At 42.2% G+C, this 19263-nt stretch overlaps 1 protein-coding gene across 1 annotated transcript in view; it reads left to right on the top strand.

The window, feature by feature from the left end:
• LOC135473700 (fibrillin-1-like) overlaps nt 1–19263 on the top strand; it is a 116403-nt gene that overhangs the window by 16899 nt on the left and 80241 nt on the right. The window contains exon 6 of the mRNA XM_064753565.1: nt 1873–1995. Coding sequence (XP_064609635.1) covers nt 1873–1995 — 123 coding nt within the window. The remainder of the gene's footprint in view (nt 1–1872; nt 1996–19263) is intronic.

The raw sequence follows: 19263 nt of genomic DNA, 5'->3' as shown, positions 1-19263 counted from the left end.
AGGATATAGTTTAAATTAAGTTCTAATCGAGACATTGTATCTTGTGATTGCAGTAGGCATTTTACATGTACGCTCTTGTTATGAGATATCTCGGTTGTCAATATGACGAGCTAACACATTTTGCAGACGTAATCCGCCACGAAGGGAAGCGGTTGTAAGATGTACCTGTTTCTGCAAGTTGACATGTTCGACAGAGGCTCAGTCCTTCATTTGAACTGGAACATTATGAGGCTCATGAATGGTCACTGCGTGTTTTTATCTTTTTACCCAATTCGTCCCAAGTCATGGTGCGAAGGGGGTAGAATAAAACCCTAACTGAGGTAAACTAACTAGAGACCGAGACTGGTCGGTGTTTCATTGGAAGAAACTGGAGTGCCCGTGGAAATCCACCGACCTTTGGCACGTTACTAACAAACTTTGCCACGTGTGATTGGTGGAAGAACGCAGTTTGAATGGGATTCAGCCGGTTTATCCCTAAAATATCGAGGCATGACTCTTGTCTGGCAGAGAATGACAATCCAGAACCGGCATGGTAAAATCCGTGGTTTCTCCTAGCTCAGTTTCCTCCACTCATTTGTCTGGTTTCCTCCTCTCATTTCACTGGTTACCTCCACTCATTTCCATGGTTACCTCCTCTCATTTCCCTGATTACCTCCACCCATAATCCTGATTTTCTCCTCTCATTTCCCTGGTTTCCTCCACTTATTTCCCTGGTTACCTCCACTCATTTCCCTGGTTTCCTCCACTCATTTCCCTGGTTTCCTTCACTCATTTCCCTGGTTACCTCCACCCATATTCCTGGTTTCTTTAACCCGTAATCCTGACTGCTGTCAAATAAATGTAAAGTTCAGAGTTAAGCGTTAAACATCAGTAAAATAAATAAATATATCTCCAAATCATTATATGACCCAATCCAAATCTTCAAAACACCTAAAGAAGATTATACATATCGTGCAAAGTGAAGGGGTCAGCAGGTGAAGACTATAATTTGAATCCTGGAATCCTAAAGTAAAACCTGGATTGTTTATTTGAATGACGATGTAGACCTATATATCCATGTTACTCACTGACTGTGACCATATCACGGATCTCGGTACAAAGATATTCAGTTATTTCCGAGTTGAATAGAGCTCTATACAACAAACACAAAGATCCCCAAACATCCGGGAATACTGTGTGTCAACAGACAGACTGAAACCAAAGTATACAATAAAAAGGATCTAAAAATCACGTCACTCGACAACACCTTGCAGGGTCTCGATGGGCGAATTTTCTGGAAAGTTCAAAAAGTGAAATATTCTTAAGTACGGCAGGAAACACAAGTGAAATAAGTAAAATAAATAAATACTTTGTATATTTTTGTTAAAAAATTAATTTTTTATCGATTTCATTTATAGAACACCGAAGTCTTTATCGATGTGAAAGAGTCATAAATAATTTGTCCCAGTCAGTGTCCTATCAAGAATGAATTTCTGATGTTACTGACTGTGTATAATTCACCAATTCCACAGTAATACTGAACGACGCTTCCATTTCATATAAACGTGGCTGTCTTCTTTTGGAATAGCACTGTTACGGTCGAATGAGGTTTAAAAATGATGGTTTTTTCCTGTCAAAAAGAGCAAAGCCCTTCGTGACACGAGTAGCCCTAATAACCTCGTTAACGTTAAGTACAGTTTGTATACGAGCAGAGGGCTAATAGATCTATCGAGTCTAGTACAGTGGCTGAATGTGTGTGACTTATATTTGTCAACATTTTATTCTAACAGTACAGGTCATGTCAATGTGTAATTGTCTCACAAGACACGAAATGAGTAAAATTTTGTGCATTTGATAATTAATTATGTAATAAGCCGAGTTTGTATCTTTCAGATATTGACGAATGCCATACAAACCGCGGTATATGTGGGCAGAATGGCTGTCAGAATACAGTGGGCTCCTACATATGCATGTGTGCACGGCCAGGGTATAGGAAGATAAACAACAAGTGCCTGGGTAAGTCCTGATAATTATGTGACTTCATTAACATCCCACATCATACATTCACCAGTGTACACCACTACTTTGTTGTTTACCTTAAACGTCTTTGTTTTAAGTGCACCGTGTTGTAATTTGTTGTTTGGCAGATCCATTTCGTCGATTCTGTCTAAGATTGCAGAGATCCTCTTACCTCTGCAGGGTAATAGATAGCAAGATGAAATGTACGCCCAGTTTGAAATGTCCGCCATTGGATGTCAGAGTGATGCTCCTGTTGATAGCAGTAAGAGGTACTCGTTTCCTGTACCTGAGGCGAAATGAGTTTACGTGTAAGCAAAAGCGCGAACACACATCATTTCTTGTAAAACAAATCTATAATGTTTTCACGCTCCACCAAGTGCTTTGTTACGACTCATTCCTGCGCACAAAGCTATTTTTCATATGTTTAGATTGAGGGTATGCTAACTTTGTTCCGAAACTACTTCAACTGTGAACTTTTCAAACGAAAAGATAATTTTGTTTGTAAAAGCGTTCTTTTTTTTAACTTTTGATTTATATGTTCACCTTGAAATCCTCTAAATTTAGAGGCGTAGAATAGCTGTATACTTGCGTGAAAACCCATTTGCACAAAACCTTTCTGTTCATGTACAGCATGACGTCATTTGCTTGGCACACCTGGTTGTGAGTACATTAAAAATGTATGTGATTACCTATATTTGTTATTACATTCATCATAACGTGTCAGCTGAAATCTTTTCTTTTTGATTCCGGGAAATAAACGATAGCCAGTTGATGGCAATCCTGTTTTCTGAAATAATATTATTGAGCTTCCAATACTATATCAGAAAAGAAAAGGTGTGCCCTGGATTTACACAGGGGTTAGATAGATCGTGTAGAGTGCAAGAAAATTTTGGAATATTGTCCCAGTTATCAATTATCCCAGTCGTCAAGTTTACAAACTGCTGACATTCAACTACGTTTTCCAGAAAAAGGAAATTAAGGCGATTATATCATGCCAATGGCACACTAATATCACGCCAGCATGGAGGGAGAATGAGGCTGTCAGCTGTTGTGCGGTATATCGCACAGAAACACAATAGGTTTGTAACCTGACCAAATGGTGAGTGCGGACATTAAGACTGGGCCATCAAACCCCATGTATCTGGAAGGTTGATTGGATAAAAAGCTGATGGTTAAAAAGCATAACTACAAAACATTTTATGTTGTCCATGGATTGTAAAAGTCAAGTTTGATGTCAACTGCTCACTGATGGCAATAAGAGCGGTAAAAGTAACGTTGATTTCTATTCAGTTTTGTGTATAGTTTTGCAGTGTATGAAGAAACGTGGTTGTTACAAAATAAATGACTGAGACGTTGAGGAATTCTGTTACGCTGTCGAAAAATGTGGATACATGAGCTAATGAAGAAATGGCATCTGTAATCATCTCAGTGGCGTTGCAATTTTTCAAGCAATATTCTTCAGTCTTTGAACTGGTATAACTTTCAGGTTATTATATTTTTGTGTAAGCCAGCTTAATGCTTATGTGTAACGCCGTGATCGCGGGTAGGCCAGCTTAATGCTTATGTGTAACGCCGTGATCGCGTGTATGCCAGCTTTACCGCTCGTGTAACGCCGTGATCGCGTGTAGGCCAGCTTACCGCACATGTGTAACGCTGTATTCTCCTGTGGGCCAGCTTAACGCTGATGTATAACGCCGTGATCGCGTGTAGGCCAGCTTACTGCTCATGTGTAACGCTGTATTCCCCTGTAGGCCAGCTTAACGCTGATGTATAACGCCGTGATCACGTGTAGGCCGGTTTAATGCTGATGTGTAACGCCGTGATCTTGTGTAGGCCAGCTTATCGCTGATGTATAACGCCGTGATCGCGTGTAGGCCAGCTTAATGCTGATGTATAGCGCCGTTATCACGTGTAGGCCAGTTTAATGCTGATGTGTAACGCTGTATTCTCCTATAGGCCAGCTTAACGCTGATGTATAACGCCGTGATCGTGTGTAGGCCAGTTTAATGCTGATGTGTAACGCCGTGATTTTGTGTAGGCCAGCTTATCGCTGATGTATAACGCCGTGATCGCGTGTAGGCCAGCTTAATGCTGATGTGTAACGCCGTGATCTTGTGTAGGCCAGCTTATCGCTGATGTATAACGCTGTATTCCCCTGTAGGCCAGCTTAACGCTGATGTATAACGCCGTGATCACGTGTAGGCCAGTTTAATGCTGATGTGTAACGCTGTATTCTCCTATAGGCCAGCTTAACGCTGATGTATAACGCCGTGATCGTGTGTAGGCCAGTTTAATGCTGATGTGTAACGCCGTGATCTTGTGTAGGCCAGCTTATCGCTGATGTATAACGCCGTGATCGCGTGTAGGCCAGCTTAATGCTGATGTATAACGCCGTGATCGTGTGTAGGCCAGTTTAATGCTGATGTGTAACGCCGTGATCGCGTGTAGGTCATATTAATGCTGATGTTTAACGCCGTGATCGCGTGTAGGCCAGCTTGATGCTGATGTATAACGCGTGTTGTCGTGTAGGCCAGCTTTACCGCTCATCTGTAACGCCGTGATCGCGTGTATTCAGCTTACCGCTCATGTGTAACGCTGTATTCTCCTGTGGGCCAGCTTAACGCTGATCTATAACGCCGTGATCGCGTGTAGGCCAGCTTACTGCTCATGTGTAACGATGTATTCCCCTGTAGGCCAGCTTAACGCTGATGTATAACGCTGTGATCGTGTGTAGGCCAGCTTAACGCTGATGTATAACGCCGTGATCGCGTGTAGGCCAGCTTAACGCTGATGTATAACACCGTGATCGCGTGTAGGCCAGCGTAATGCTGATGTATAACGCCGTGATCGCGTGTAGGCCAGCTTACCGCACATGTATAACGCTGTGTTCTCATGTAAGCCAGCTTAACACTGATGTTCTCGTTCAACCCAATGTTTGTATACTATAGTCTGTTTTCTTTAGATTCGTGAGAAAGTTTATCAGCATCCCGCGGATGCTCGTGGGTTTCATTCTGGCCGCCGGCGTATAAGTGAAATATTCTTGAGCACGGCGTAAAACACCAATAAACTAAATAAATAAATTTCCTTTAGCCAGTGGCCTATATTTAGTTGTCTGTAGAGTCAGTCATTCTCGCTGCCAAAGAATACTTTTTCTTATTCATGATGTGTAACACCATAAGCTTTGTTTCGACAAAAAGAACTCATTGTCTCGGGTGACGTAGTAATTATTCAAAAGCAAGTTGGATGCTGGTAAGTGGGCGTGGAGAGTAATTTGTTTTACAATGGCTGCACCAACAAGCGACTGGAACAAACTGCACGCATTAACAGAGCCTACACTACGGTCTCTGGGAATAGACTATATCGTTCTAATAATAAATTTTAATAATATCCATCCCTGGCGTGTGATCATATACCACAAGAGATAAAATAGAATTCATTTATTAAGGTTATATTATACAAAAACGTGTAAACAATTTCAAATATGGCAGTGTCAGAAACAACGTTTACAGTAAAATCGATAGCACTTTAGGTAACTGGTGTCGCACTCCTAATATTAAACTCCAAACTGGTGTCGTTTAATCACCAAATATTAAAATGTCAGCCTGGTTGATCTGTGAACGTGCAAAATCGCTAATAAAGTTCGTAAAATGTATATCATTTTGAAATCATTTTATCACTTATCATATTACAGATACCAGTCTATTCTTGGTAAATGCTGAATATTTGACTTGTTAGCGAACGTGGATTTTTTACCAACAATCGTTAATGGGGACCTGTCGGATGTCCAGCAGCAGATCTTGACGTCATTTTATTTACGCCAGATGTTCCATCCCCAGCTTAACATGATGACGTCACATGACGACAATACCACGTTATAATCGAAACTGATACGTTGTAACATTGTAGACGTTGCGCTACAATCTATTCTAGACAACAATGGCTGAAGGCCAAGCTTCACACCAGCGGGACCTCACAAGATTAAAAAATATACCGCCTCCCCATTATAGAATGATGCTATGGTTAATGAATAACATTATACGTTCCGACCTCCGTATATAACGCTAATTATTCGATAATGCGTGATTCGACGAAAACAGATATCTGTATCACAAGGCGCATTTACATTGTAGTCATATCTTATATCATCAAATTATTTCTTCATGCGGTAAATATGAAATAACGCGTCGTTGTATCTGAGTGTGTTTTGGTTTTTAGAAGGGAAAAAAATACAATGACTTGATGCTGATGTATAACGCGTGTTGTCATAACAAAATCATAACGCCACTGACAATCGGACACTGAGCATTGTCTGCCCCCTACATAGATGCCACTATGTAGCCTAGCCCCTCTCATGGCATATATGGTTGATCTATTAAGCCGAGAATCCGACTTTAAAAGTCAGGGGTTAAAAAAATATTTTCTCTTCCAATATGTCTTCATTCATCATTTTTTTCGTCCCAATTTTTTTTCACTGTGTAACTTTTACGTCTCCTTAAATATCTCAAATGGCATAATGTGAACTCGGCTTAACCTACGTTCAATTTCCTTTGTTGATCATGTCTACATTCCATCTTTGATATCAAGGAGAAATTTTTCGATATCCCACTGTTGAATTCCAGATTGCATTTCAGAGTCGAAGTGCCCAATTAATGTCGATTACAAATTACATATTCTAGTCCCGATAAAAGGACGTGTAAATTGTCTGCGCATTTTAGCCTTATATTACGCGAAAGTAAACTCAGTTAAAGAATGGAGCTCTTTTTACAAAGCTATGTGGATCCATTTTCCAGTCTCTATTGTCGGAAATGCCGTTTATGGTGACGTGCTTTTGTGAATGCATGCCCACAACATTCTGGTACCGGAGCTTTTCGCCCACCTGTACCAATAAGTCTGTTTCATCTGTTGTGAATGAGATTTTAGGAACTTAGGAATCATATGCAGATGTTTGATCTTGCCTCAAGTAAACACTTTGTTTACCATGGGCTGAAGTCACCACATGACTCACTCCAGTCAACAATGGGAACTAGGTATTACAAGTTATAATACCTTTCCTTGTTTTTGTTCTGAGAATTGTTAGTTTAGGGAGTAACAATACACTTTGTACTCGTACGATATCGGTTCTTGCTTGAAAAATGTGTACCTGTGTCTAATATACTGTCATTGTAAAGAATATATACAAACCTCAGTATTGCAGTGCGGTGTCAAAATTCGACTATATTAAAAAAACTGTGAACTACATTTACCCTCAATCCCTGCTACAATAAAAAACCGTGAACTACAGTGACACGCGATCCCCACTGCAACACGAAACTGTTAGCTATAGTTACCCTCGACCTCACTACATTAAGAAACTGTTGACTACAGTGACCCTCGATCCCCACTACAGTAAAAAACTGTGACCTACATTTACCCGCGATTACCCCTACATTGAGAAACTGTGACCTACATTTATCCGCGGTCTCCCCTATAATAAGAAACTGTGAACTACATTTACCCGCCACCCCCCCCCCCCTACAATGAGAAACTGTAAACTACAATTACCCGCGACTACCCCACCCCCCACCCCCCACCCCACCCACAAAAAACTGTGAATTACATTTACCCTCGATCCCCACTACATTAAGAAACTGTGAACAACATTTACCCTCGATCTCCACTACGTTAAGAAACTGCCAACTACACTTACCCGCGACTCCCAATGAGAAACTGTTGACGACAGTGACCCGCGATCCCCACTACAATGCGGAACTGTTAACTATAGTTACCCTCGATCCCCATTATAATGAGAAACTGTGAACTACACTTAGTCTCGATCTCTCTACAATGAGAAACTGTGAACTTCATTTATCCTCGATCACCACTACAATGAGAAACTGTGAACTACATTTACCCTCGATTCCCACGACAATGAGAGACTGTGAACTACATTTACCCTCGATTCCCACTATAATGAGAAACTATGAACTACATTTACCCTTGATTCCCACTATAATGAGAAACTATGAACTACATTTACCCTTGATTCCCACTATAGTGAGAAACTGTCAACTACATTTACCCTCGATTCCCCCTAGAATGAGAAACTGTCAACTACATTTACCCTTGATTCCCACTATAGTGAGAAACTGTCAACTACATTTACCCTCGATCCCCCTACAATGAGAAACTGTCAACTACATTTACCCTCGATCCCCCTAGAATGAGAAACTGTCAACTACATTTACCCTCGATTCCCACTATAATGAGAAACTGTCAACTACATTTACCCCCGATTCCCACTATAATGAGAAACTGTCAACTACATTTACCCCCGATTCCCACTATAATGAGAAACTGTCAACTACATTTACCCTCGATTCCCACTATAATGAGAAACTGTGAACTGCATTTACCCTCGATCCCCACTGAGTCCTTAGCTGGCCGTGGAACTGGCCTTTGTGCTCTCAGCTTTTGTTTAGTGGTCACCCAGTCTGAGGGTGGTGAGACATTACGCTCTGTCGCTCTTAGCGGCAGGACGTATTCTGTAGCCTCTCTGTAAATAGCCTGTACATAGTTTAGTGCATTTCCACTTTGTAATATCGTATCTAGCATCCACACTGTTCCAAACGCATAGTTGTGGTCCTCTCTTTAGGGTAGCAGTTCTCGCCCTGGCCCACAATATTGTGGGCAGGGCTAGTAAATAGACCCTTAAGCCTTAAGCTTGTAATACAGGGAGGTGTACAACCGGTTGAAGTATACAATCGGCTAAAGGAGTTAGTGGGGAGTGGGCCTAATGTCTTAAAAGGACTAATCAATGTCTCTAGAGATGTCTGGAATGTTGCAGTAGCTACGCAAACTGTGAAGGAACAGCTGTTGGCTAGCGGCTTCACATTCAAAGGGGTAGATTGTCCAATATATGATGTGGAGGAGCAAAGGCTCCTGGTTAGATCTCGATGTCCGATCGAGGTGCCCGATGACACTATTCGAGGTTTGATGTCCCGGTATGGCACGGTCCATCACTTCAGCCGAGAACATTACCTTTTTGATAGGTCACTTGAGAATGGTATGCGCCGTATTTACATGAGTGGTGTGACCGAGATCACTCCACAATCAATCTCGGTTGGGAATTTTAGAATTCTTTTGTGGTACACAGGTCAGGTCCGTGCCTGTCACATCTGTGATAGCACAGAACATTTCAAGGCCGACTGTCCTTTAAAGGATAAATGCCTCAAGTGTAAACAGGCAGGCCACTTTCAAAAGGGCTGCCCGTTGAGCGATGAAAATGACAATGGCGATAATGACGATAACGATTGCAATGATAATGATGATTAAGATAGTAATGTTTATGAAGTTGAATGTGACAATAAAGATGAGAATGAAGGTCGAGGAGATGATGATGGTAATTATAATGAGGGACATGGGGATGATATGGAAATTGGAGTTTCTGGCGAGTCTGTTCCTTCCAGTCAACAAAATAAGGGGACTTTGGATAACTCTGCTGCTGGCAACGAGGAAGCTGGAGAGTGGCAAGTTGTCACTAACTCCATGTCCTCCAGCAAAAAGATTCGAAATAAGCACATTGATGCTACAAATAAGATCAGGAAGTTAAGCGAATCGCCAGTAGTATGTGGGCCCCAGAGCCTTTGCGAGGCATTTCAGACGTCAAATAGCTCGAAGTGGGCTGTCCGTATGAGTCAAATCTCGAATACCTCCTCACCACCTAGATCGTCAGAAATTTCGAATACTTCGCCATCCTGCATTAAGGAGACGCAATCCAGTGGCGTGACGCCCTCCAAAGGTGCACTTGGTAAGAGCCCGTCCTTATGGGGTAGACGTTCAGCCCTGACCCGTCTACAATGTCACAGTTATACACTAGAGATATAGTAGATTGTCTTGATCCTCAGGGAAGCTCTCAGCAATCTGATATGTCTAGGGCTGGTGGAGAATCCAATATGGAGGAATCTCTTTCGGAAATGGATGCACCCGAAGACTTGCCTGCCTATACCAATGGCAAGGGTGAGGTCTTTGTACCTGTCTCAACATCCCTGGGGTCGTATTATTGCAAATTGTGACGTGATTCTAAAGTTGACAAGGTTAAAAAGCAGAGGAAGTTGATAACGTTGTCACAGGAGGATTTTGCTGAGCGTAGGGCAGCGATGTATAAAAAGTCCAGAAAAAAGAAAAAGAACAAATAAATATTAATAACGGCTACTACAAAGATCTTACCGTGGAACTGTAGAGGATTGAGGTGTAACCTCGCAGAGTTCCAGATGTTAGCTTAAGACCTCAATCCTATAGCTTTTAGCTTGCAGGAAACTCTGATGACTAATACTAGTTATCAATGTCGAGGTTATGTATCTCATCACGCTGTTGCCACGTCTATGAATGGAAAGGCATCAGGCGGTTCTTCTCTTTTGATCAGGCAGGGTGTAATACACAATAGACTGGCACTGAACACCGATTTGCAGGCGGTGCGTATCACACTGGGTATAGTATTAACAATCTGTTCTGTTTATATACCACCTTCTTCTACTCTTCACCAACAAGAGCTGCAAAATTTATATGATCAATTACCTAAACCGTGTCTTCTTTTGGGTGACTTTAATGCCCACAGTGTTCTCTGGGGTGACTGTAAACGTAACTGGAAAGGCTCTGTATTGGAGGATTTTGTCTAATAACTCTCTATGCGTCTTAAATGATGTCACACATACTTACCTTCATCCTGCAAAGGGCACTTATTCGGTCCTTGATTTAGCTCTGGCTGATGCAGGGCTAAGGTCGGAATTCAGCTGGAGCGTCCATGATGATATGTGCGGAAGCGAACACTTCCCCCCATACTTACCCTTGAGGAGCCGGTATCTTCCTCCCTTCCACGCTTTAATTATGATAAAGCAGACTGGCCCCGCTTTGCTGTTCTGTGTGGTGAAACACTTACTAGCGACCTTTTTCTTGATGCAGTTGATCCTATCCATTTATTCTCGGATCAGCTAATCGATGTAGCCTCCAAATGTATCCCGAAATCATGTGCGGTTCCCCGTATTAAGAAACCGTGGTTCACGGAGGACTGTAAACGAGCTAGGCGTTTCAGGAAACGTGCTGAGCGCTTGTACCAATGTACACCATCTCCCGGTAATTTAGACGATGTTAGGCGTACTCGAGCTAAAGCCCGTAGGACTATTAAACAGTCCAAACGTGACTCTTGAAAACGTTATGTTGCTAAGATTATTCATCGTACCCCTATGTCAAAAGTCTGGAATATGATCCAACGCATCAAAGGCAAGGGATCCAATGTCACTGTCAATCATCTTAAAGACGGGAATACTTCTTTGACAGAAAAACTTGACATAGCCAATAGGTTGGGTGCTTCTTTTGCGCACCATTCGTCTTCAGATAATTACTTGCCTCAGTTCCAGCGTAACAAGGAACGGACCGAGGCAAGTCCTCTTGATTTTACATCCTCAAATGAAGAATCCTACAATGCTACATTTTCTCTACATGAAATATCCGCATCCCTGAGCAAAGCCCATGACTCAACTCCAGGGCCAGATGATATCCGCTATCAGCTTTTACGACACCTTCCAGAATCTTTCTTGAGGGTGCTTCTTGGAATTTTTAATACCATTTGGATTTCCGGGAATTTTCCTGCCTCATGGCAAAACGATATTATTGTCCCCATCCCAAAGCCCGGAAAGGATTCTACTGATCCAAATAACTATCGTCCTACTTCCTTAACCAGTTGTGTATGCAAGACTATTGGAGAGGATTATTAACGATCGGTTAGTCTGATTTTTGGAGACTAATAAGTTGATAAGCGACATTCACTGTGGATTTCGAAAGAATCGCAGTACTGTTGATCACCTTGTTCGTCTAGAATCCTTTTTTAAGAACGGTATCGTTAAGCGTGACCATCTGTCGTATCTGTCTTTTTTGATCTGGAAAAGGCATATGACACTACTTGGAAATATGGCATTATGAAAGATATGCATGGATTTGGACTTAGAGGTCGGCTTCCTGACTTGATTCGTAATTTCTTAGACCATCGTCACTTCCAAGTTCGGGTTGGGGCTACCCTATCTGACTACTTTGAACAAAATCAGGGGGTTCCTCAAGGCAGCATTTTATCAGTTACTCTCTTTAGCATTAAGATTAATAGCCTTGCCAGAGTTTTATCTCCTAGTATGAATACGCCCCTTTTTGTGGACGATCTTGGTATCTCTTGTCGAGGCAAAGGTATGCACACTATTGAGAGACAGCTGCAGATTTGCCTTAACAAAACCCATGCCTGGGCACTGGAGAACGGATTAAAGTTCTCCAAGTCGAAGACTAACTGTGTACACTTTTGTCGGAAGTACTTCCCCCATGAAGACCCCAAGGTATTTTTAGATGCGTCCCCCGTCAAGGTTGTGCCGGAGGCAAAATTCCTCGGGGTGATCTTCGATAAGCACCTTACATTTAAATCTCACATTAATTATCTTAGAGGAGGATGCCTAAAGGCGCTTGATATTTTGAAGGTTGTCTCTAGTGCTTGATGGGGAGGGGATCATAAAACCCTACTTCAGCTCTATCGAGCACTGATTCGTTCTAAGCTAGACTATGCATGCAGTGTATATGCAGGTGCGTCACGCTCCCAGTTGAAGAAACTCAATACTGTACATCACCAGGCCCTACGGTTGTGCTTAGGTGCTTTCCGTACCTCTCCCGTGGAGAGTCTGTATGTTGAGACAAACGAGCCGCCCCTGGAGCTTCGAAGAACTAAACTATCCTTACAGTATATCACCAAGCTTAGAGCCAATCCATCCAACCCAGCCTTTGATTGTGTCTTCCATCCGGAATTTGAAGACTTATATGCTCAGAAGCCATCCATTGTTCCTCCACTAGGTGTCCGCATCCAGGAACATGTGCAAGCAGCTGGACTTGGGCTGGATACTATCACCCCCATACGCATCCAGGAAGATCCACCGTGGTTATGTCCTGAGCCTCAGGTTGATACCTCGCTCTCCTCCCTGAAGAAATCTTCCACCAACCCTTTAGTATACCAACAGGAGTTTAGTAATCTGTGTTCAAAGTATCCATTTTATCACCGTATATTCACTGACGGTTCCAAGAATGATGATGGCGTGGCTTCTGCCGCTGCCGCCCAGAACCATTTCAACTCGGTTTCCAAATTCCTGTTCTTTATTTACTGCGGAAGCCAAGGCAATTTTGTGCGCACTTCGGTCCATTCCAGAGCTAGGAGGTAGCAGAGTTCTCATCTGCTCTGACTCCCTTTCCTGCCTCCAGGCAATTCGGGCTAGTTCGCCTGTACATCCAGACATTCTGTCTATCAGGGAGATGTTTAAACGACTTAATGAAGATTTTATCATTGTCTTTTGTTGGGTGCCCGGGTATATGGGTATCCCTGGGAATACTGCTGCAGATGAAGCCGCGAAGGCGGCTCTGCATTCCGTTATTACCCAAACTGACGTTCCATATTCGGACTTGCGTTCACTTATTTGCTCCTATATCAAGCGCTCGTTTCAGGCTCAATGGGATGACCAGACAACCAACAAGCTGCATGATATACGTTAGTTTGTTGGTCCAGCACCTTCCCTTTCACGGCATCGTCTCTGCTCTTGCATTTTGAGGAGGTGTCGTATCGGTCACACACGTGCTACGCATGGGTATTTGTTGAAAGGAGAAAATGCTCCTCATTGCTTTGCTTGTGATCAACGGTTCACAGTCAAACACATATTGCTTGACTGTGGCGACTTTGCTCCTGTACGAGATTCCTTTTATCACGTGAGCTCTGCTTCAGAACTTTTCAATTCTGTAGAAAGTGATACTAATTTTGATTTTCTCTTTACCATTGGTATGGCAGGAAAGCTGTGATTTTAAACTACCGTCTGTGTTTGTTATGTGACTTCTGGTGTTCTTTTTTGACTGAATAGTAAATGAATTATCCGTAGTAGATCGACTACTTGACGTTTTATTGTCGCGATAAAACTTAAATATTGTTGAAAGCGACGTTAAAACTTTCACTCACTCATTCCTCGATCCCCACTACATTAAGAAACTGTCAACTACATTTAGTCTCGTTCACCGCTACAATAAGAGACTGTGAACTACATTTACCCTCGATTCCCACTATAATGAGAAACTGTGAACTACATTTACCCTCGATCCCCCTAATAATAAGAAACTGTGAACTGCATTTACCCTCGTTCCCTCCTACAATGAGAAACTGTAAACTACAATTACCCGCGACCCCCCCCCCCCCGCAAAGAAACTGTGAATTACATTTACCGTCGATCCCCACTACATTAAGAAACTGTGAACTACATTTACCCTCAATGCCCCTACAATAAGAAACTGTGAACTACATGTACCCTCGATCCCCCCCTACAATGAGAAACTGTGAACTACATTTATCCTCGATCTCCACTACATTAAGAAACTGTGAATTACATTTAGCCTCGATCACCACTACAGTGAGAGACTGTGAACTACATTTACCCTCGATCACCACTACCATAAGAAACTGTGAACTACATTTACCCTCGATCCCCCCTACAATGAGAAACTGTGAACTACATTTACCCGCGATTCCCACTATAATGAGAAACTGTAAACTACATTTGCCCTCGATCCCCCGTACAATAAGAAACTGTGAACTACATTTACCCTCGATCCCACCTACAATGAGAAACTGCATTTTCCCTCAATTCCCACTATAATGAGAAACTGTGAACTACAGTTACCCTTGATCCCTCCTACAATGAGAAACTGTGAACTACATTTACCCTCAATGCCCCTACAATGAGAAACTGTGAACTACATTTATCCTCCGCCCCCACTCCCAAACCTTTTCCCAATTATCCGATTTGGCTCGTGGCAACTTTTTGTCCACACTCATGTCAATTCTGGCGAAATACAACAAATTGTTGACGAAATACGACCGCCCGTTATTAAAATACGACAAGTTTTGGCGAAATACGACAACCCGTTTTTGAAATACGACACGTTTTTGGCGGAATACAACAGGTTTTGTGCGAAACACGTCAGGTTTGTGACGGAATACGACAGGTTTTTGTGAATACCCCAGTTTTTGGCGAAATATGTTTTTGCGAAATATGCGGCAGAAAACCGCATGTTTTCCAGAGTTAGCCTGAAATCCTTCATACCCATATTCACCTACATGAATAAATTGAAAGACATTGTACAGTGAATCTGTGTTTGAACAGTCACGTGTATAGGGCACCTCAGGCAACATCTCGGTTTATTTTCATTTACCACAATACACTTCATGACCCTTCCGAACTTAAAGGTGTTTACAAGGAACTTTGTCAACTCTGCCAATATGTCACGGTATGCATTTCTCAACTGGTAAACTTAAATTTTCATATTGTCGTGGTAGAATTTCTTATTGTCGCCAGAATAGCATCCGGTCAAGTCAGAGTTTCAATTTCTTAACTTGGAATTTCAAAGTAGCATGGAGTTAAAGAATTATTGTCAAGTCAGAATTTCAAATTCCCAAGTTAGAATATAGTTGTGTCCATTTAAAACGTCGTCCATATTGTCCGTTCAGGATTTCAAATTATCAAAAAATCCAGACATCATTCTGTGATGTCAGATTTTTTTATTGTCAAATCAGGATATCACATGGTCAAGTTAAATTTTATACTGTCATGTCAAAATTACTTATTGCCTGGATATCATATTCTCAAGTTAACATTTGATATTGTTCTGTCAGGATTTCATATTGCCTGGTCAGGATATCATATTGTCAAGTTAACATTTGATATTGTTCTGTCAGGATTTCATATTGCCTGGTCAGGATATCATATTGTCAAGTTTAAGTTTAATATTGTCATGTTAGAATGCCATATTTTCATGGCAAGTCCATGTATCATTGCACATTTCCATGGACCAATGGACCAGGGACACCCCAGGCTACATTTGATACAGAGGCGAGTTTCACAACATTGCAACGGAATGTACACTTAACCCTGATGACCCATTCGGCGTTCCATATATAATCACCTGTATTTGGAATTATAACTTAACGCGTGTTCTGGGTCACCGTGTAGCACCCTGGCTCGTAAAACACAATTGTGAGTGGGTGTATCCGGTATATGCCAAATTATCGGTTCTCCGGAAATGGAGAGTACATATACTCGGCTGATAGCCTGACGACTTTATTTATCAAGTCACCTTACCCAAGTGCAGTATTGCGAAATTTCCACTCACAAACGAAAGTAAACGAAACGAGTTTTAACACTTAATAGTTTTTGACATTTTACTTTTCAAATCATATCTATTGTGTTGTTATTTGTTCCCTTGTTTGAGGAGTGACGTCGCTTTGAGCTTTGGTTGTCATACCAGTAGCGACATGCTACAGTGCCTCACTGGAAGACTATGCTGATGACGCCAAACATGACACCTCACTCATTTACACACAGTACAATGGCAGCCGTGCGACCGACTGACGCAAGACAAAACCCGAAACTCAAAGTACATGTACTATCCCCAGTGCTTTAGGGTGTACTGTATATGTAATGACGCACTGTTAATTAAAACTGGGGGCCTCCGTGGCTCAGTTGGTTAGCGCGCTAGCGCAGCGTAATAACCCTGGAGTCTCTCACCAATGCGAGCTCTCACCAATGTGAGTTCAAGTCCAGCTCATGCTGGCTTCCTCTCCGGCCGTATGTGGGAAGGTCTGACAGCAACCTGCGGATGGTCGTGGGCTTCCCCCGGGCTGTTCCCGGTTTCCGCCCACCATAATGCCGGCCGCCGTCGTATAAGTGAAATATTCTTGAGTACGGCGTAAAACACCAATCAAAAAAAAAAAAAAAAAATTGAAACTGTGTGTACTGTATATGTAATGACGCATGGCTAATTACATGCGTGTACTCTATATGTAACGACGAACGGCTTATTAAAATGTGTGTCCACCGATCATGTGTGAGCAGACGCTAATTACCACACCACTGTTGCTGACCCACAAATCGTGTGTTACCAGACAATAATTACCACGCTGTTGTTGGTGTTCAACCCGTCATGTTTGACCAGATACTAATTACCACGCAGTTGTCGCTGTCCCACCGGTCATGTGTGACCAGATACTAATTACCACACTGTTGTGGCTGTTCCACCCGTCATGTTTGACCCGATACTAATTACCACACTGTTGTGGCTGTTCCACCCGTCATGTTTGACCCGATACTAATTACCACACTGTTGTCGCCGCTCTACCGGTCATGTATGACCAGATACTAATTACCACACTGTTGTCACAGATACTGTTGTCGCTGATCCACCGGTCATGTGTGACCAGATACTAATCACCACACTATTGTCGCTGATCCACCGGTCATGTGTGACTAGATACTAATTACCACACTGTTGTCGCTGTTCCAACGGTCACGTGTGACCAGATACTAATTACCACACTGTTGTTGCTGCTCCACCGGCCACGTGTCACCAGATACTAATTACTGTTGTTGCTGCTCCACCGGTCATGTGTGACTAGATACTAATTACCACACTGTTGTCGCTGCTCCAACGGTCATGTGTGACCAGATACTAATTGTCACACTGTTGTCGCTGTTCCAACGGTCATGTGTGACCAGATACTAATTACTGTTGTTGGTGCTCGACCGGTCATGTGTGACTAGATACTAATTACCACACTGTTGTCGCTGCTCCAACGGTCATGTGTGACCAGATACTAATTGCCACACTGTTGTTGGTGCTCCACCGGTCATGTGTGACCAGATACTAATTACTGTTGTTGGTGCTCCACCGGTCATGTGTGACTAGATACTAATTACCACACTGTTGTCGCTGCTCCACCGGTCATGTGTGACCAGATACTAATTACCACACTGTTGTTGCTGCTCCACCGGCCACGTGTCACCAGATACTAATTACTGTTGTTGGTGCTCGACCGGTCATGTGTGACCAGATACTAATTACCACACTGTTGTCGCTGCTCCACCGTTCATGTGTGACCAGATACTAATTACCACACTGTTGTCGCTGATACGCCGGTCATGTGTGACCAGATACTAATTACTGTTGTTGGTGCTCGACCGGTCATGTGTGACCAGATACTAATTACACACTGTTGTCGCTGCTCCACCCGTCATGTGTGACTAGATACTAATTACTGTTGTTGGTGCTCGATCGGTCATGTGTGACCAGATAAGTTCGTTGATAATACATTAAAGGCATTGTTTGTTATCGTCGTAACAGTATCCCGATGCTGTTCGGCAACAGGTGGTTTCGATTTCAGGACCTTTGCCCACTTTTTAGCATTGACCATAACAACAAGCTTGTTTGTGAAAAGCTATAGTAGCATGATAATAGAACGATGGTCATAGCATGATAATGTAAGCTATTACGGAGACGTGATCCGATCAAGCTTTATGGTTTGTGGGTTCACATGTGTCTTATGGACATGTATGGAATTAAAACGTTATGGATCTAAATTATGTTGTCATCCGAACCTCGTATACTTTCGTGTGTAACAGATAAATTTAGCCAGGTTTTGTACATATCTCGGGTAATGTTTAGAACTGTTCAGCTAATTACAAAAGACACAGGTGGAGAAGACTTAAGTGTTTAAGCAAGGAGATGTGATATTAAATCTCTTACTGCTGATGTTACTTTAATCTGTTGTTTTATCTCCCTAACATGGTCGTACGTTTCTTGTCCTTAAAACTCAGTGACGTTGAGATTGATGAGCAGAACTTTACCCCAGGGCACATTCCGAACAGGCAACCAGACAGTAGTGTCGGGGTTATCAATAATGTGTTTAAACGTTAACAAATTTTTGAAGGTAAGAAGAATAAGATATTATCGAAATAGCGGAAAGTTGGAGGGCGGAAGGGAAGTGAAAGTTTAGAAAAAATATACACAATTAATGGAAGGAAAAAACACATAGGAGGGAAGAATTACAAGTGTCATTAGATGTGCTTAATTAGCAAACGTATTCGTGATGAGATATGGCTTATACTCCGTCAACCGATTGTTCCGATATGAAGCTGCAAGAAGGTCTTTCAATTGTTATCAGCAGGTCCTAACAACCATTTCAACAACTTGTGAAATTGACTTTGTTACAAGTGATACAAAGATTTATTTCTAACATTGTAAGAGATTTGTTTCGCCATTAATTGTGATTGTAAACGCGCTTACGTATATTCGAGCGGTTTGTTCCACGGCCTTGCTCTGTGTTTGAATAAATGTGGTTGCATTTATTACAGACCAGCTAAAAACAATGCGTGAACAATGATGTTTATCTAAATT

Source organism: Liolophura sinensis, chromosome 8 (assembly GCF_032854445.1).
Source record: "Liolophura sinensis isolate JHLJ2023 chromosome 8, CUHK_Ljap_v2, whole genome shotgun sequence".
NCBI lineage: Eukaryota > Metazoa > Mollusca > Polyplacophora > Chitonida > Chitonidae > Liolophura > Liolophura sinensis.
Note: the sequence above shows the minus strand (reverse complement) of the source record. Positions and strands in the feature narration are given on the sequence as shown.